The sequence below is a fragment of the Saccopteryx leptura genome, chromosome X (assembly GCF_036850995.1).
Source record: "Saccopteryx leptura isolate mSacLep1 chromosome X, mSacLep1_pri_phased_curated, whole genome shotgun sequence".
NCBI classification, from domain to species: domain Eukaryota; kingdom Metazoa; phylum Chordata; class Mammalia; order Chiroptera; family Emballonuridae; genus Saccopteryx; species Saccopteryx leptura.
Window position 1 is genome coordinate 96,982,970 of NC_089516.1, and position 19,413 is coordinate 97,002,382.

A 19,413-nucleotide genomic window follows, 5' to 3' on the forward strand; every position below is an offset into this window, starting at 1 on the left:
ATCAGCTACAGGATGAAAGTGTGTACGTGGCCTGTTGGTTGGTGAGATCAGGATGTTAAAGTGATAGCAACTATGGCCACAAGTTTGAGCTTAGCAATCAATAAGATCTGTGCTGATGTGTAGACTTGGCCTTTAATGTTACACCAGTTGGTCATAAATAGTATAGGGTGTGTGGACAGAGTGTGTGGCTGCATAAATTTTCATGACACAGCTCAGCATGTTCTAGTAAAAAAAATAATAAAAAGAAAAAAATACTAATTATAATATTACCAAAACCATTAAATACTTAGGTATAAATCTTAAAAATATGTACAAGATCTATATATACTGAAAACTGCAACACACAAAAGAAAAAGGAAATAAGGAAGACCTAAATAAATGGCGACGTATACTTTGTGCATGAGTCAGAAGACTCACTGTTGTCAAAATGTCAATCCCTCCAACTAATTTATAGATTTATTTATTTATTTATTTTTTTGTATTTTTCTGAAGCTGGAAACGGGGAGAGACAGTCAGACAGACTCCCACATGTGCCCGACCGGGATCCACCCAGCACGCCCACCAGGGGGCGATGCTCTGCCCCTCCGGGGTGTCGCTCTGCTGCGACCAGAGCCACTCTAGCGCCTGGGGCAGAGGCCAAGGAGGCATCCCCAGCGCCCAGGCCATCTTTGCTCCAATGGAGCCTTGGCTGCGGGAGGGGAAGAGAGAGACAGAGAGGGAGGAGGGGGGGGGGTGGAGAAGCAAATGGGCGCTTCTCCTATGTGCCCTGGCCGGGAATCGAACCTGGGTTCCCCACACGCCAGGCCGACGCTCTACCGCTGAGCCAACCGGCCAGGGCCAAATCTATAGATTAATTTGGTTTTAATCAAAATCCTAGTCGGATCTTTTGTAGAAAAATGACAAAATGATTCTAGACTTATAAGGAAAAGCAAAAGAACTATAATAACCTAAACAATTTTTATAAAGAAGAACAAATTTGGATGACTCACATTACCTGATTTACAGAATTATTTTAAAGCTACAATAGTCAAGATATTGTGGTATTGGAGAAAGGAGAGATCTTTATTTAAATCAATGGGACAGAAGAAAGAGTCCAGAAATAGACCTACACATATATGATTAATCGATTTTGGCAGAGGAACAAAAGCAAGTCAGTGAAGAAAGGATAGCCAATTGTTAGCTTTCCATATGCAATTATTGAATATCCATGTGAAAAATAAACCACTATCCATACTTTATACTTTTGTAAAAATTAATTCAAAATGGATCACAGGCCTAAATAGAAAACCTAGAACTAAGAATTTTTTGAGAAAAACTTCAGAGAAAAATATCTTCATGACTTGGGTTAGTCAAAAATTACATAGATGTGATACCAAAAACATGTCCATTAAAGAAAAAAATCAGAAAATTAGCTCTGTCATAACTAAGAATTTTTGCTTTTTGAAAGATACTATTAAGAGAATGAAAAGATAAGCAACATACTGGGGGAAAATATTTGCAAATCCTATATTTGATAAAGAACTCTATCCAGAATATACAAATAACTCTCAAGACTCAACAGTAAAAAAAATAAAAATAAAATTCTAGTGGAAAATGGGCAAAACAGACATTTGACCAAAGAATATATATGGATGGCAAAAAAGCACATAAAAAGATGTTCACTGTCATTTAATCATTAGGTAAATACAAATAAAAACCTCAATGAGATACCACAGCACATTCATTAAAATGGCCAAAACGAATACTAAGAGCTGGCCAAGATGTGGTAAAACTGGAACTCTCATGCATTTGCTAGTGAGAATGCAATGTACAGCCAGTTTGGAAAACAGTTTAGCAGTCCTTTATGAGGTAAAATATACACTTTCCAAACAACCCAGAAATCTCTACTAAATATTTTACCCTAGAGGGAAAAAAATGTGTTCACAAAAACACTTGTACACAATTGTTTGGCTTTATTAATAGTGATAAATAATGGGAAAGAACCTTACTATCCTTCAGTTAGTGAATGGATCAACAACTGTGGTGCGTCCATATCCTGGAATACTATTCAGCAATACAAATGGAGGAGACCCTACCAATACCAACAACAATATGAATGAATCTCAAATGCATTATGTTAAGTGAAAGAAGCCAGACTCAAATGCAGGAGTTCATTTGAAGGACATTCTGAAAAAGCCAAAAGTATAGAAACTGAAAACATCTGTGGTTGCCAGAGGGTGGGAGTGAAAGGAGAGATTTACTACAAAGCAGCATAGAGGCATTTGTTGAAGTAATAGAACTGTCTTACATCTTGATTGTGTGACAATTAACTGACTGCATGTTTGTCTAAACTTGCAAAACTGCAAATTCACTAAAAACAGTGAATGTCACTGTATGTGAATTATATCTTAATTTTCTTTCAATAGGACAACATAGCTAAAGAATTTATATAAATATCATTTTGTAAATTCTAAAACTAGAAAAACACTTTAAATCAGTGCTCCATGTTTCTCTTTGTGCTATTCCCCTTTTGTTGACTTTATTCTTTTACATTTTTAAGTCTAAAGAATTTTATTTTAAATTTCAATTTCATAATATGGTGGTATCAACTATAGTCACCATGTTTTACAGTAAATCCTCAGACCTTATAGCTGAAAGTTTATACCCTTTTACCAACTTTCCCCTATTAACCCCACCCCCAGTGCCTGGCAACTACTTTTCTACTCTCTGTTTCCGTAAGCTTGACTTCCTTTCAGATTTCAGTTATGTCTAAATTATTTTAAATTGTTTATTAAAACAGAGTCATTTAGTGATATGATGTTCCTTCTATAAGAATTTATGCACTTTAAATACATGTATATTCTGATCTTGCTCTGTAGTTTTAATGTATTGTTTCTTATCCGCCAAAGTAACAATAACTATTTGCTCCTAGGAAATTGGCCCTGATGGAGATAGTTGTGCTGTGTGTATTGAACTATATAAACCGAATGATCTAGTGCGCATCTTAACCTGCAAGTAAGTTTGATTTTTATTTCTATCATGGAAAAGAATAGCTGATTTACAAAAATGATTGTAATGAAGGGAAACTAATTTGAATGTTTCCAAATTGTTGTAAGTAAAGTATTTATTTTGTTATTTTCATTTAAATATATTGTTCATTTTTAATATCATGGACATTGGTATAAGGCTAATTATATAAAGTTTCCATAATCCGACACAATTTGGAAACTAGTCCAATATAAAACTGAGAAACTAGTCAACACCACAATTATATATATATTGGATTATTTAAACTCATTCTAATACTATTAAGAAAAATAAAACACATAAAATCAACTTATTAGTACCCATTTGGAAATCTTCATTCTTTTTTTTTAAATCCCTCTCTGAAAAGTTGTTCTTAACACTCTTTTAGCTATTAAATAGTGGTGCTGTAGGAATGTATCACATTGCCTAAAGCATCAGCACTATGTTGTACTCAATACTAGATTGTACTTACTATATTATTGGGAATTACCAACTGTACTGTTTTACAGTTAGAGAATGCCATAAAATTAAGATCTGAAATACTGAAGAAAGCGTTAGGTCAGCAGTGTCTTGGCCATTTTTCAAATAATGAGTACTGAAACTGTTTTGAAGCTAATGTAATAAGGCTTTGTATTTTTTTTTTTTGTATTTTTCTGAAGTTGGAAATGGGGAGGCAGTCAGACAGACTCCCGCATGCACCTGACCGGGATCCACCCAGCATGCCCACCAAGGGGCGATGCTCTGCCCATCTGGGGCGTTGCTCTGTTGCAACCAGAGCCATTCTAGCACCTGAGGCAGAGGCCATGGAGCCATCCTCAGTGCCCGGGCCAACTTTGCTTCAATGGAGCCTTGGCTGTGGGAGAGGAAGAGAGAGACAGAGAGGAAGGAGAGAGGGAGGGGTGGAGAAGCAGATGGGCGCTTCTCCTGTGTGCCCTGGCAGGAATCAAACCCAGGACTCCTGCACACCAGGCTGACGCTCTACCACTGAGCCAACTGGCCAGGGCCTAAGGCTTTGTATTTTAAAAATACTATATCATGTCATTTTCAAATTTTGCTTCTTTGCCTCCTTCTTAGTATTTATGCAATTTTCAACCAGTATGCCACAAGAATTTTTAAAATATGCAATATCTGGCTATTTAGTCAGGGATACTGACCCCTTTTAACTTAGTCAAAAAAAAAAATGACAACAACCAACACAATAGCCACTAGTATGAATTAAAATTATATGTAGTTTTTGTCAGATCAGCAAAAAATATATTTTTTGATGTGCTGCAGAATTTTAGTAATTAGTTTACGTGTGTCATCATATGAAAAAGGATAGAAATTGCTGTTGTAATACTGTGTTTAAAAGGATTAAAAAACACTTGTTAGAAGGCTAAGTAAAATTACAGAGTAACTTGTTAGTATATTGGGCAAAGTGTTGTTGCTGTTTCACAACTGATAATTAAATTGTGTGTTTTTTCCTTCATTAGCCATATTTTCCATAAGACATGTGTTGACCCATGGCTGTTAGAACATAGGACTTGCCCCATGTGCAAATGTGACATACTCAAAGCTTTGGGAATTGAGGTAAATATTTCTAAACTATTTATATGAAGGGACTCAAGTTATGTGTTATTTATGTACCTGGGCCTTCAAGGGAATAACATCCCTATTTTTTTAGCTATGTAGTGTGCTAGATTTACAGTTTATACCAAAAGTTGGACCTGTTTATATCATAGTGACAGTGAGGTGCTATGTTGGACCTCCTGCACTTTCCACCTCCTACCTTTCCTCAAATGTACTTATTTTTTGGTCAGAATTTGAAGTAATGACCTAAACTGCTAACCAGCTCCTGATACCCTTTTCTCATTTTTCTGCCTTACTATTCCATAGCAGCCAAACTTGTAGCTAAATAAGCATGTATAGTTTCAGAAAATAAAATAAATATTAAATTATATTTGGTAAATGAAAAAAAAAAAAAAACCTACCTCTTCCACAGGACACACAACAGAAAGTCAAGCTCAACAAAATCTTTCTGATTTGAGGAGATATATAGAATACAGTGATTCTTAATTCTCCTAGGGAACAGAATGAGACTTTTTTTTCATTGACTACCTTATACCAGGCACTATATTTTGAAGTGTTGAATTACCCAGATGAATATGCCAGGTGTGAAGACAGTGTGCTTGCAATATCTTTTAGTAGAGCCCCATTAGTGAGCCCAGTTCTCTAACTCTTCTGGCTTGGACTGACCAGCAAGAGATTTTTGTGATTATTAAGAGGGATTACAGGTTTAAAAGTATAAAAGCATTGCTGTGATAACCCACCTATGAATAAAATCTGTATGATATGTCAAGGAAAAGCATGTACTACTCTGAGATTCTTCTAATTTGTTCAAATACTTTCCAAAGGTGGATGTTGAAGATGGCTCAGTGTCTTTACAAGTCCCCGTATCTAATGAAACATCCCATAGTGCCTCCCCTAACGAAGAGGATAATCACAGTGAGACCGCGTCGTCTGGGTATGCCTCAGTTCAGGGAGCAGATGAACCACCTTTGGAGGAACATGTGCAGTCAGCAAGTAAGCATCATGCTGAGGGTCAAGAGCCCCACAAATGATCCATTGTGGATTTTAGTATTTGTTCCAGTCATGTAGTAATACATTTCAGATTTTTCTCTATGAACAACACTGTGATGCAGGATGCACTCCTACCTTAACTTAATATACATCTACTCAAATGTAACTGAAATGAAATACATCAAGAGTGGGAATTATTCACAGAAGATAAAGATTCATTGGAAAGTTTCTCTCTATGCATTTAAGTGTGGGCTTGCTAGTTTACAGAGGCTAAGGAGAAGCTTTAAAGTTTAGAAGCCATTGTTTATTGCAGACCAATCAGAAATTAAAAAAGGAGTTATAAAATGATAAAATAGAATTCACTTTACAAAAGCTTGATTTATACACAACTCAGGAACCCATCTTTTGCACACTTTGAAACTTGAAGGATAGTATTGCTGCCTCCTTTTGATTATTTACCATGAAATGAGCAAACCTTGGAAACTAAAACTGAATACAGTAGTGTCCCCTCACCACAGTTTTGGTTTCTGTGGTTCCAGTTACCCACAGTCTGAAAATATTAAATGGAAAATTACGGAAATAAACATTCATAAGTTTTAAATTTTTATTCAGTTTTATTGATTTTAGAGAGAGAGGAAAGAGGAGAGAGAGGAAGGAGGAGAGAGAGAGAACTATCAATTTGTTGTTCCACTTATATATGCATTCATCGGTTGATTCTTGTATATGCTTTGACTGTGGATCAAACCCACAACCTTTGTATATCGGGACTATGTTCCACCCAACTGAGCTACACGGGCAGGGCCAACAATTCCAAGGTTTTAAACTGTATGCCATTCTCAGTAGTGTGATGAAATCTCACACTGTATAAGCTCCCTGCCCATTAGTCACTTATTAGCTACATCAGTTACCAGATTGACTGTCGCTGTCTTACAGTGCTTGTGTTCAAGTAATACTTGTAGTACTTTAATGTTGTGTCACAACATCTATGTCATTTGTCTGGCCAGGCGGTGGTGCAGTGGATAGAACATCGGACTAGGACGTGGAGGACCCAGGTTCAAAACCCTGAGGTCACCGGCTTGAGCGCAGGCTCATCCGGCTTCAGCGCGGGCTCACCAGCTTGAGCACAGGGTACTGGCTTAAGCGTGGAATCATAGACATGACCCCATGATTGCTGGCCTGAGCCTAAAGGTCACTGGCTTGAAGCCCAAGGTCGCGCTGGCTTGAGCAAGGTGTCACTCACTCTGCTGTAGCCCCCTGGTCAAAGCACATATGAGAAAGCAATCAATGAACAACTAAGATGCCACAGCGAAGAACTGATGCTTCTCATCGCTCTCCCTTCCTGACTGTCCATTCCAATCTGTCCCTCTCTGACTCTCTATGTCTTTGTCAAAAACAAACAAAAAAACCCCCAATCCCTACATCATTCACCTCACTTCATCTCATCACATAGGCATTGTAAGAAGAAGGGTGAAAATACAGTACAATAAGGTATTTTGAGAGAGCACGTTCATGTGATTTTTATTGCAGTATATTGTTGTAATTGTTTGATTTCATTCTTAATTGTTGTTAGTCTTTTACTATGTCTAATTTCTAAATTAAACTTTATCATATATACATATGCATAGGAAAAACATAGTAAATATAGAATGCAGCATTATCAACAGCTTCAGGCATCTACTGGGGGTCTTGGAACAAATTCCCTGTGGATAAGTGGGGACTACTGTATATTACTTTCAAAATTCAGTATTGTAGCTTAGTAATATCATAGAAGTAAAGAAATTTTAGGGAATTCTGTTCCTTTTTTCCTTAAAAATCCTCTATACAAATTATTTTCCATGTCTTTAGCTTCCAAAGTCTCCAAGACTTTTGATTATTTGAAATTTTTTTCCGTAGTCCTCATTTAGAGAAAAACTAATTCCGGCATACAAGAAGACGAAAAACTAAATGTCAAGATGACTTGTGAAATGTCAAGTGTTAGCTTCCTATGACACAAACCTTTGTCCTCTGTACACTTATCAGTACCATAGATACCATTTCTGAAGATCTCATGAGGAAAACTATCACAAATACATACCGTTTATTATGTGTAATCTAATCTTCAGACATATCCTAAAGTATAACGTCATCATAAGAATCGTAATTATATCTGGATTGTTCTGCCTATAATAAGAAATCATTTTCTATTTTCCCCAGATGAAATTTTGTTCCCATAACTGTGTGGTAATAGAATTCAGTGAAGATAAAGAAGAGTATACAAGATAATTCAGTTTATTGCTAGGCTTGTTTTAAAAAGTTCCAACGAATTATTTCTGTGCTCTGTTCTTGTGGGGGAGGGTGTTAAGCAGAAGAGTTTTTACAGAGACGAGAAACAAATGAAATGATGATCCGCATTCCTCCTCCTGTAGTCTTCATCTGGATGAATGATAGTAACAACCACCCAAGTGCCTCAAACCTGAAACTAGGTAGATCCTTGGTCCCTCCCTCTCCCCTTTTCTATTGACTCAACATTCTTTTTTTTCTAATCTATTCCCTAATTTGCAACCTTAATTCCACAGTCATAGTTTGAGCCACTGTCTCTTCTCTGAGCATTTCTTCCACGCTTCCTCTCCCAAGTGTTGCCGCCGAAGCCCAGTCCAACTCCTGTTCTTCCTTTAAAAAGTCCGCCTTGAGGAAGCCTCCTTGACTTGCATGTGTGGCTCTACTGTCTGTATCCGTAGAAGTTCTATCATTGCACTTATTGCACTGAATTGTATTAAAACTTTTAACAGTTCCTTTGGGTAGGGACAGTATCTTATTTTTTTAATTTTATTTTTTATTGATTTTAATTTACTCTGTTTTCATAGATTCAAGTGTCCTGTCGAATATATTCCCCCTACACTCGTGTTCCCCTCAACATCCCCCTTGCCCGCCTCCCAGAGTGCCATCCCCCTTCCCTCCAGGATTTGCTTTCCTGCTCTCTATACCGCTGTGTTATGTATATATAATTTCACCAATCACTTTCCCTTCTCTGATCCCATCCTCTCATCCCCTTTCCCTCTGTCTGCTTTCCCTCTGGTCCCTTTGATCCCGCCTCTGCCTCTATTCCGTTCCTCAGTTCACATTGTTCATTGGATTCCTCAAATGAGTGAGGTCATATGATATTTTTCTTTCTCTGCCTGGCTTAGTTCACTTAGCATAATAGTTTCCAGGTCCATCTATATTGTTGCAAAAGGTAAGATTTCCTTCTTTTTCATAGCCACATAGTATTCCACTGTATATATGTACCACAGCTTTTCAATCCACTCATCCACTGATGGACACTTGGGCTGTTTCCAGATCTTGGCTATTGTAAACAGTGCTGCAATAAACATGGGAGTGCATTTCTTCTTTGAATCAGTGATTTGGTGTTCTTCGGATATATTTCTAAAAGTGGGATGGCTGGGTCAAAAAGCAGTTCCATTTTTAATTTTTTGAAGAGTCTCCATAGTGTTTTTCACAGTGGCTGCACCAGTCTGCATTCCCACCAGCAGTGCAGGAGGGTTCCCCTTTTTCCACATCCTCACCAGCACTTATTATGTGTTGTTTTGTTAATGAGTGCCATTCTGACTGGTGTGAGGTGGTATCTCATTGTGGTTTTAATTTACATTTCTGTAATGATTAATGATATTGAACAGCAATATATTTGCTGATTTATCTCCACGGGCAAGTGAAATAAAGGACGGGATGAACAAATGGGACTATATCAAACTAAAAAGCTTTTGCACAGCCAAAGACAATAAGAACAGAATAAAAAGACAAACTACACAATGGGAGAACATATTTGACAATACATCTGATAAGGGGTTAATAACCAAAATTTATAAAGAACTTGTAAAACTCAATACCAGGAAGATAAACAGTCCAATCAAAAAATGGGCAAAAAAATGAATAGACACTTCTCCAAAGAGGACATACAGATGGCCAATAGGCAGGGACAGTATCTTATTATCTGCACTTAGCATAGTCTGCTACATAATAGATACTCATGTAAGTGTTGAATGAATGACCACCTAGGACCGATGTAATTTTATATGTGATTACGTATTACCAGTTTGTTTCTCTTATTAATAATTGATTATAATGGTGATAGTTGATTTAAATAATTTTGTAAACACATAATTGATCAGCTTATATCTGTGTGTCCTATCATCACACTAAGTTCTGTTAGATCATTGGTTGTCAAACTTGGGCATGCTTTAAGTCACCTGGAGGACTTGCTAAAACAGAGGGGCTACCACCAGTTTCTGACTAAGTAGATCTGGGGCACGGCCTGAGAATTTTTATTTCTAATAACTTCCCAGGTGATACTGATGCTGCTGGCCCAGGGACCACACTTTGAGAACCACTAAATAAGGATCTTAGATCTTAAACCTTCCTGTACATTAGACCACCCAAAGAAACTTTAAACATGCCTGACCTGTGGTGGCGCAGTGGATAAAGCATCGACCTGGAAATGCTGAGGTCGCCGGTTCGAAACCCTGGGCTTGCCTGGTCAAGGCACATATGGGAGTTGATGCTTCCAGCTCCTCCCCCCAGTCTCTCTCTCTCCTCTCTCTCTTCTCTCTAAAAATGAGTAAACTAAAAAAAAAAAAAAAAAAAAAGAAACTTTAAACATTACTGATGCCTGGGCTCTACCCCCAATTTGTTTAATCAAAATATATGAGGTGTGGGGACCAAGAACAGGTTTCTACTTTTTTAATAATTTTATTAATTTTAATTTGAAATATCAGGCTGACAAAAAAAGCTTCAAAAATAGTATGAAGAATGCCAGGAAATTTAAGTAATAAAATACTAACTAAACTAAAGTTGTTACTCAAATTTTACCAAGTGACCTACTAATTTGTTTTTCTGTCCCAGAATCCCACATTGTATTTCCTTTTTATTCCCCCCCCAGCTTTATTGAGATATAACGTTTTCCCCATGTATAACACGCTCCCATGTATAAGATTCACCTTAATTTGGGGGCCCGAAGTTTGAAAAAAAATGTATTATATAAAGTTATTGAACTCAGGTTTTATTTATCATAAAATGCATACAACTCCTCATCACTGTCAGAACTCCCATCCATTAGCTTGTCCTCATCTGTGTCTGATGATGAATCACTGTCTTCAACAGTGAGCACAAAAACAAGCACCAAAAAGTGGGAAATGCAAGTAAAAAAATATACAACCACTGCATAAGACACACCCAGTTGTTAAACCCCAAATTTTTTGAAAAAAGTTTGCATCTTATACATGGGGTAATACGGTACATACTTGATATATAACATTGTGTAAGTTGTAGGCGTCCCCAAACTACGGCCCCGCCCCGATGGCTGCAATTTGGCCCCCTAAGGCCATTTATCCAGCTCCAGCTGCACTTCCAGAAGGGGCAACTGTCTCATTGGTGGTCAGTGAGAGGAGCACTGTATGTGGGAGCCTTCCAATGGTCTGAGGGACAGTGAACTGGCCCCCTATGTAAAAAGTTTGGGGACCCCTGGAAGGTATACTACGTGATGATTTACTGCATGCATATATTGCAAACTAAATAGTACATTAATGTTAATTAACAAAACCATCATCTCACATAATTATAAAATTTTTGCATGTGGTGAAAACATTTCAGATCTACTCTCTTAGCAACTTTCAAGTATATGATGCAGTGTTGTTAACTATAGTCATCATGTTGTACATTAGATCCCCAGAACTTATTAACCTTATAACTGGAAGTTTGAACCCTTTGTACATTTCCCCATTTCCCCTACTCCCCAGTGCCTGGCAGCTACTATCGTGCTCTCTGTTTCTATGAATTTGGCTTTCTTTATTTTTTTTTACTTTTTTTAGATTCCATATATAAGTGAGATTATATAGTCTTTGTCTTTGCCTGGCTTACTTCACTTAGCACAGTGCCCTCAGGGTCTGTATCCATGTCATCGCAAATGGCAGGATTTCCTTATTTCTCATGGCTAAAGAATACCCTGTATATATAACCAAAATTTGTAATCCACTCATCTGTCAATAGATAGTTAGGTTGTTTTCATATCTTGACTATTGTGAAAAATTCTGCAGCAAGTGAACATGGAGATGCAGATATCTCTTCAAGACAGTAATATAACTTCCTTTGGATATATACCCAGAAGTGAGATTGCTGGATCATATGGTTGTACTATTTTTAATATTTTGAGGAACCTTCATCTGTTTTCCATAGTGTACCAATTTAAATTCCCACCAACAGTACACTTAAGTTTTTCTTTTCTCCACATTTTCACCAACACTTATCTCCTATCTTTTTGATAACAGCTATTCTAACAAGTGTGAGATGATATCTCATTTTGGTTTTGATTTGCACTTCCCTGATGGTTAATGATGTTGAGCACCTTTTCATGTAATTGTTGGCCATTTTAATGTATTCTTTGGAAAAAATATCTATTCAGTTCATCTGCTCATGTTTTAATTAGATTATTCTTCTGTTGTTGAGCTGTGTGACTTCCTTCACGATATGTGGTTTGCAAACATTTTATCCCATTCTGTAAGTTGCTTCTTCATTCTGTTGAAATTTATTTTGCTGTGCAGAAGTTTTCTAATTTCAAATAGTCCCACTTGTTGATTTTTGCTTTTGTAGTTTGTGTTCTGGTTCCATAGACAAAAAATTGTCACACGATGAATGTCAAGAAGCTTTTTCCCTATGTTTTTTTCTAGGAGTTTTATGGTTTTAGTTCTTATGTTTAAATCCTTAATCCATTTTGAGTTTATTTTTGTGAGTGGTGTAAAGTAAAGGTTCAGCTTCATTCTATTGCATGTGAATATACAGTTTACCCAATGCCATTTATTAAAAAGACTATCTTTTCCCCGTTGAGTGTTCTTGGCTCCCTTGTCAAAAAAAATAAGTTGACTGTATATGCATGGGTTTGCTTCTGGGCTCTCTATGTGTCTATTTTTATGCCAGTACCATACTGTTTTGATACTATAGCTTTGTAGTGTAGTTTGAAACCAGGAAATGTGATGCATCCCACTTTGTTCCTCTTTCTTAGGATTGCTTTTGCTATCTGGGTCTTTTTATGGTTCCGTATGAATTTTAGGATTTCATTTTTAACTGAGAGTAGGAGAAATAGAGAGATTCCCAGATGCACCCCAACTGGATCCAACCAGCAACTTCCATGTAGGGCTGATGTTCTGCCCATCTGAGTCCACTGGAAACCAAGCTATTTTTAGCACCTGAGTTGGGGGCTCAACAGAGCCATCCTCAGCACCTGAGCTTATGTGCTCAAATCAATCAAGCCATGGCTGTGGGACGTAAAGAGAGAGAAGAGGAAGGGGGAACAAGGGAGAAGCAGATGGCCTCCTCTCTTGTGTGTCCTGACTGGTAATTGAACCCAGGACTTCCACACGCTCAGTCAATGCTCCACCACTGAGCCAACTGACCAGGGCCTAGGATTTTTTTGGCCTAGGATTTTTAAAATGTGTTTCTGTAAAAATGGCATTGGAACTTTGATAGAGATTTCATTGAATCTACAGATGGCTTTGGGCAGTATGGACATTTTAATAATATTAATTGTTATGATACATGAACATGGAATATTTCCATTTATCTGTGTCTTCTTCAGTATCATTTATCAATGTTTTATAGTTTTCATTGTACAGGTTTTTTTTACCTCTTTTGTTAAATTAATTCATAGGAATTTTATATTTTTGATGTTATTGTAAATGATATTTTCTATATTTCTCTTTCAGATATTTCATTGTTAGTTTACAAAAATGCAGTAATGATTTTTTCATGTTGATTTTATATCCTGCTACTGAACTGGATGTATTAGTTCAAATAGTCTTTTGGTGGAATCTTTAGTATTTTTTCTATATAACGTTATGTCATCTGGAAATAGAGACAGTTTTTCTTCTTCCTTTCTGATTTTCTGGGTTTGTTTCATTTTTTTTACTAATTTCTCTGGCTCTGACTTCTAATACTGTGTTGAATAAGAGTGGTGAGAGTGGGAGCCCTTGTCTTGTTCCTGATTTTAGAGGAAAAGCTTGCAGCTTCTCATAGTTGAGTAAGATATGAACTGTGGGTTTGTCATATATGGTCTTTATCATGTTTGGATATGTTCTATACCTAATTTGTTGAGAGGTTCACATTACATTTACTTGTGATGTCTTCTTAGTTTCCAATCTGTGACTATTCCTTAGACTTAGCCTTTCATGACCTTGACACTTTTAAAGACTACTGGTCAGTTATGTTGTAGAATGTCTCTCAATTTTGACTTGTCTCAATGATTAAATTCATTGTCATTTTCTATTTTAGGCAAGAATACCACAGAAATGATGTGCCCTTTTCTGCCTCATATCATATAATGAGTCACATGATGTCCATGTCTTAATTACTGATGGTTTGAACTTTGCTCAGTTGGTTAAGGTGTTGTCCACCAAGCTTCTCTTCTTAAAGTTACTATTTTCCCTTTGTGATTATTAATTATTATAAAGAGAAACACTTGGAGACTATGAAAATATCCTGTTTCTCATCATATTTTACCCACTAATTTTAGCAATCATTGGTGCTTCTTACTTGTATGTCAGTGTTGAATTTTTAAATTTCCATCCTTCTTTCCACATTATTTAAGCTTCTATTTTAAGGAAGAACTACCCTTTTTCCATTTATTTATTCAGTTTTTATAATAGCATGAATTTATAGATATTTCTTTTATTCTATAATATTATTTTCATAATCAATCCATTACTTAGCTTGTCCTAGATTTGGTCATTGAGGACTCTCTCAAGTAGGTAGGTGTCTGTTTTCTTTCAACATGCCTATCTTTTTTTTTTTTTTAATCCCTTCCTTACTTTCTGGCATCACAAGATGTTCTACACCAGGGACTGGCAAACATTTTCTTTAAAGGGCTAGATGGGCTTTGAAGGCCATAAGTCTCGTTGCATTTTTTGGTTTGTTTGTTTTACAACCTTTAAAAAAAATGAAACCATTCTTAGCTATGGACTCTAACCCTAGGCTAGAATCTAGGTTAATCTTATACTCTCCTTGCCCTAGCCCTAGAATCGGCCATTTCTTCAAGGAGCCCTTTATTGGAGAACAGTATTTTGAAACCAAGATCTGGGCACTAGGTATGCTCATTGCTATTAACACTTTTGATGAACAAAGCTGGGAAATATGTACTCACAAATATATACACACATCTGCCTCCTTCCATCCATCCATCCATCCATCCATCCATCCATTTATCCATCCTTCCATTCATCATCCATCCATCCATCCATCTATCCATCCATCCATCCATCCAAAAAACAGTGAGCTTATACTGATACATCCATTTCTAATACAACACCACAGAGTTTATTCTAGACTTTCCCTTTCTCTATTTGTAATTTCTTTCTCTGACAGTGAGAAACATGATTCACATTATCGACAATATATTTACATATTTGTTCAATCCTAAAACACAAAAATAATTTCAAAATTGTTAACTCGCAACCCTGTGAAAAACAATTTCACTAACTTGTTTACAGTTCTTTTTGTTTTTAATCTTATAAGATATAGTCAAAATACTGTTTACCAATGTTACTTAAATTAGTTCTTCTCTATCTTCAGGATGGTTATATATTTCATCTGTAATATAATTATGTTCATTTTTTACCACTTGCATACCATTTTGGGCACTCTCCCTGACTTCCCAGTTATTACTAGGGTTTTTTCGTCTTGTTTTCATTTTTTTCTTTTCTTTTGTCTGTCTATCTATGCATTTGGAAAAGCATAGGTAATTTTTTCCCCTCTTTCCCAAGTTAGAAGGGAAATAGACAGACTCCCACATGTGCCCCAACTGGGATCTACCTAGCAACCACTGTCTGGGGCTGATGTTCTGCCCATCTGGTGCCATGCTTGCAACTGAGCTAATTTTAGTGCCTGAGGCAGAAGCTCCATGGAGTCATCCTCAGCTCATGGGGCTGATGGCTTAAACCAATCAAGCCATGGCTTTGGGAGAGGAAGAGAGAGAGAGAGAGAGAGAGAAGTAGGAGGGAGTAGAAGCAGATGGCCACTTCTGTGTGCCCTGACCGGGAATCTAACCCAGGATATCCACATGCTGGGTTGGCGCTCTACCATTGAGCCAACTGGACAGAGCTAGCATAGGTAATTTTTTCAAGTGCCCAGGTGATTGAAATGTGAAGCTAGATTTAAGAACTGTTATATTTAGGGTAGAATACAAGAAGAAGGCATAACTTTTGCTTTTAATGAGGCTATAATTTAGGTGCTAGTAAACACAAATGTGAATCAAAAAAGAGTAATTGTAAATTAATATAATAATGTCATAGGTGCTTTATGAAAGATATAGCATTAATCATAATTTGTAAAGGAATAGGATATAAGAGTAATAATAAGACTATTATGGAATTAGACAAAAAAGGCTTCTTAAACATGAGTGTTGAATTTTATCTGAAAGAAGAGAGGGTTAAGATCATTCTAAAATTGTTATTTCTTTCTAAAGATGAAAATCTACAGCTGGTAAACCATGAAGCAAGTTCTGTGGCAGTGAATGTTGTTCCTCATGTTGACAATCCAACCTTTGAAGAAGATGAAACTCCTGATCAAGAGACCGTTGTTCGAGAAATTAAATCATAAACTCTGTGTCAATAGAAAAGTTGAAACTTTAGTAATAACAGAACTGCCAATCAGGGCCTAGTCTCCTATTAATGAACTGGATAAATTTAATAAAGTAAGAATGATACTGAAACTGCTGAGATGACTAATATTATGCTCTACTTAAATCGCTTAATATAGTTAATCTGTTAACTTTTTTCACAAACTCATTATAATGTTTTTCATAGGCTAGTTTCCTCCAAATAGTGATAGTAAGATTTTTAAACATTCAAAACTGTCTTCAAGGAGTCATGTTTTCATTTATAACAATTTTCTTATAAAAACATTGCTTTAAAAATGTGAGGTAGTTGTAATCATTTTATTTTATGATAGTATCTTAATTAAAATACTACTCTACTTTAGCTTGGGCTATATGTGTCAGGGTTTTTCTCCAGGTGCTTATATTGATCTGGAATTGTATTGTAAAAAGCAGAGCAAACTTAGGCTAGTCCTTCATGAAATGACTACTTAAGCTACATTAAGTTGATAGAACAAGATTAATGCAAAATAATCATTTTAACTATTTCTTTTTAAAAAAATTAGGCTAACTATACTTCATGTAAGTGTCGAACATAGTTCATCAGGGAACATGGACTGGACTGGATTGGTTGGTATATTAGTGACACTAATTTGACACAAAGGTATAGACAAAGTTTCCTTACAAAACTGCTGTATAACTATTTCTCAGACTTATGGGATTTTCAAAAGCAAAGTACATGAATTAATATACTATTTGAGAATGATAAGTCACACAAAAATTTGTAATTGACCTTTGTGTATGAATTAGTCTACAGAAATAGTCTGTAGATGTTTTCCAAACAATGTTGACTTTGAAAATTGAGTTTACATTTTACCTAAATGGGCTAAAATTACACTAGGTAAACTAAAAATTTGTCCATGTAGCTATAAATTTTATGAATGCATTTTCTTGGTGTTTGAAAAAGAATTGGGGGAGGGGGCATAACTCCAGGTGCCTTAATATAAAGTTAGAAGCTTCATCCACCAAAGTTAAATAGAGCTATTTAAAAATGCACTTTATTTGTATTCTGTGTGGCTTATCTTTGGTTTTAAAATTTTGTTTCCAGTGAAAATTCCAGCAGACTTTAGACAAATGCAGAACAGACATGTATTTTTTGTTTGTCTGTTTGTTTGGTAAATGTAGAACAGATGAAACCATTGCATTCTTATATACTGATTTGAAATGCTGTAAATATATCCTGATTTGTATTGATTCTCTTTAAATATAAAATGTAAATAAAATGTTCCAATAAAACTTTTTTGTCTAGTGTTTAGTTTAACAATCAATTCTGACTTTTCATACGCTTGGATTTGGGAGAAAAAATGGTAATTTATATATTTGCTAAATAAAAACTAAAATTTTATTATGATATACATTTACATATCTCATTACATAGAAACTGGTGCCATTATAATATGACTGACCCTACCATGAATTATTTTAAAATGTCAGCAAAGTAAATAATAAAGTTATATGAACCTTATAACAATATAAGGTTACAAAAAGACCTTGATACCAGTCCACCTTCATACTACTCAAGACTTCAGGCCATTTTACTACTTTAAAGTTTTCTTTTCCTTCAACCTTCTCTTTGGCAGCATGATTGTTGGGATGCTGTTAATGAGTTAAGTGCTTCTTTTTCATTTGTCAAACATGTCAGGAATAAACAGATGCTTGGAACACCTCAGAACCATGATTATCAAACCAGGGCACACATATGTCTTATGTGGGAGTTTGCCAGATATATGTGTGTGTGTGATGCCATACTAGCAACTTGGCATATATCCTTAGAGAGTTAAGTGGGGTGATTTATAATCTTTTGAATTTCAATAGTTGTTTTGAAGTATAATTTACATATCCAAAATTCACCCATTTTATTTATTTTTTACTTTCCAAGTGAGATGAGGGAGATAAAAAGACAGAATCCCTCATGTGCCCCAACTGGGATCCACTTGGCAACCCCATCTAGGGCTGATGCTCTGCCCATCTAGGGCCATGCTCGCAACTGAGCTATTTTTAGCACCTGAGGTGGAAGCCCCATGGAGCCATCCTCTCAGGACCTGGGGCCTATGCACTCGAACCTATCGAGCCATGGATATGGGAGGGGAAGAGAGAGAAAGAAAGAGAGGGGTGGAGAAGCAGATGGCCACTTCTCCTGTGTGCACTGATCAGGAATGGAACCTGGAACTTCCACACGCTGGGCTGATGTTCTACCACTGAGTCAACTGGCCAGGGCCAAAATTCACCCATTTTAAATAAATAGTTCTGTGATCTTTAGCAAATGTATATACAGTTGTGTATCTTTTACAACAATCCAGTTTTAGAACATTTTATTTATCATTCCCAGTCAATTCTGCTCTCACTCCCAGCCCTCGGCTTTCTGTCTCTCTAGATTTGCCAATACATGACATCTCATACAAATGGAATCATAATACATGGTCTTCTCTCACTGACTTTTTCCACTTGGCAAAATACTTGCAAAGTTCAACCATTTTGAAATGTGCATCAGTACTTTATTCCTATTCATTGCTAAGTAATATACCCCTTGTGTTAATATTCTACATTGGTTATCCATTCATTGGTTAATGAACATTTGGGTTGTTCCCACTTTTTGGCCATTATGGATAATGGTGCTATGAACATTCACACACAAGTCTTTGTGTATGTTTTTTATTTTCTTGGGTATATACAAAAGAGAGGAGTTCCATGTCACTTGTGAATTTTCTTTCAGCTATCATCTTCTGATAATGAAAAATATAGTTTGAACAACAGATGTTATTACTCACATAATAATCAAAATACAAGCTGATTCCTTTAAGTGGCAGTAGATATATTTGTAAATACAGGGGGTCCTCGGGTTATGACACATTTCTATTCCTAAGACAGTGATGTAACCTGAATTTTGGTGTGAGTCAAAACACACCCTAGCCTAAGTCACTTATCCTAACACAGTTGTAAAATCATAATCTAGAACATGAAAACACAACAAAGCCACCAAAAAAGGAAAAGGACATAAATATACTGTACTGTACACTGTACTGAAGTAACAGAAAAAAATGCAAAAAATTAGTGTTAAAATAAATTTCTTACCTTTATTCCTGTGGTTGGCTTGCACACTGGAAGGGGCATTGCAAGGTGGGAGAGAGTAACCTGTTGGGAGGAGGAAGTTGAAAAACAGGAGAACCTGCAGATGGTGC

General features: G+C 36.3%; 1 protein-coding gene across 3 annotated transcripts in view; it reads left to right on the forward strand.

The window, feature by feature from the left end:
* RNF128 (ring finger protein 128) overlaps positions 1-17,485 on the forward strand; it is a 113,417-nt gene extending 95,932 nt beyond the window's left edge. For 2 of the 3 annotated variants that reach the window (XM_066356738.1, XM_066356736.1), the window contains exons 4-7: positions 2,912-2,994; positions 4,479-4,575; positions 5,400-5,568; positions 16,046-17,485. In XM_066356738.1, coding sequence (XP_066212835.1) covers positions 2,912-2,994; positions 4,479-4,575; positions 5,400-5,568; positions 16,046-16,179 — 483 coding nt within the window. In that variant the 3' untranslated portion in view covers positions 16,180-17,485. Of the gene's footprint in view, positions 1-2,911; positions 2,995-4,478; positions 4,576-5,399; positions 5,569-14,595; positions 14,670-16,045 lie in introns of all 3 variants that reach the window. The other variant, XM_066356737.1, reaches the window with a different exon arrangement.
* The last annotated feature ends 1,928 nt before the right edge of the window (positions 17,486-19,413 follow it).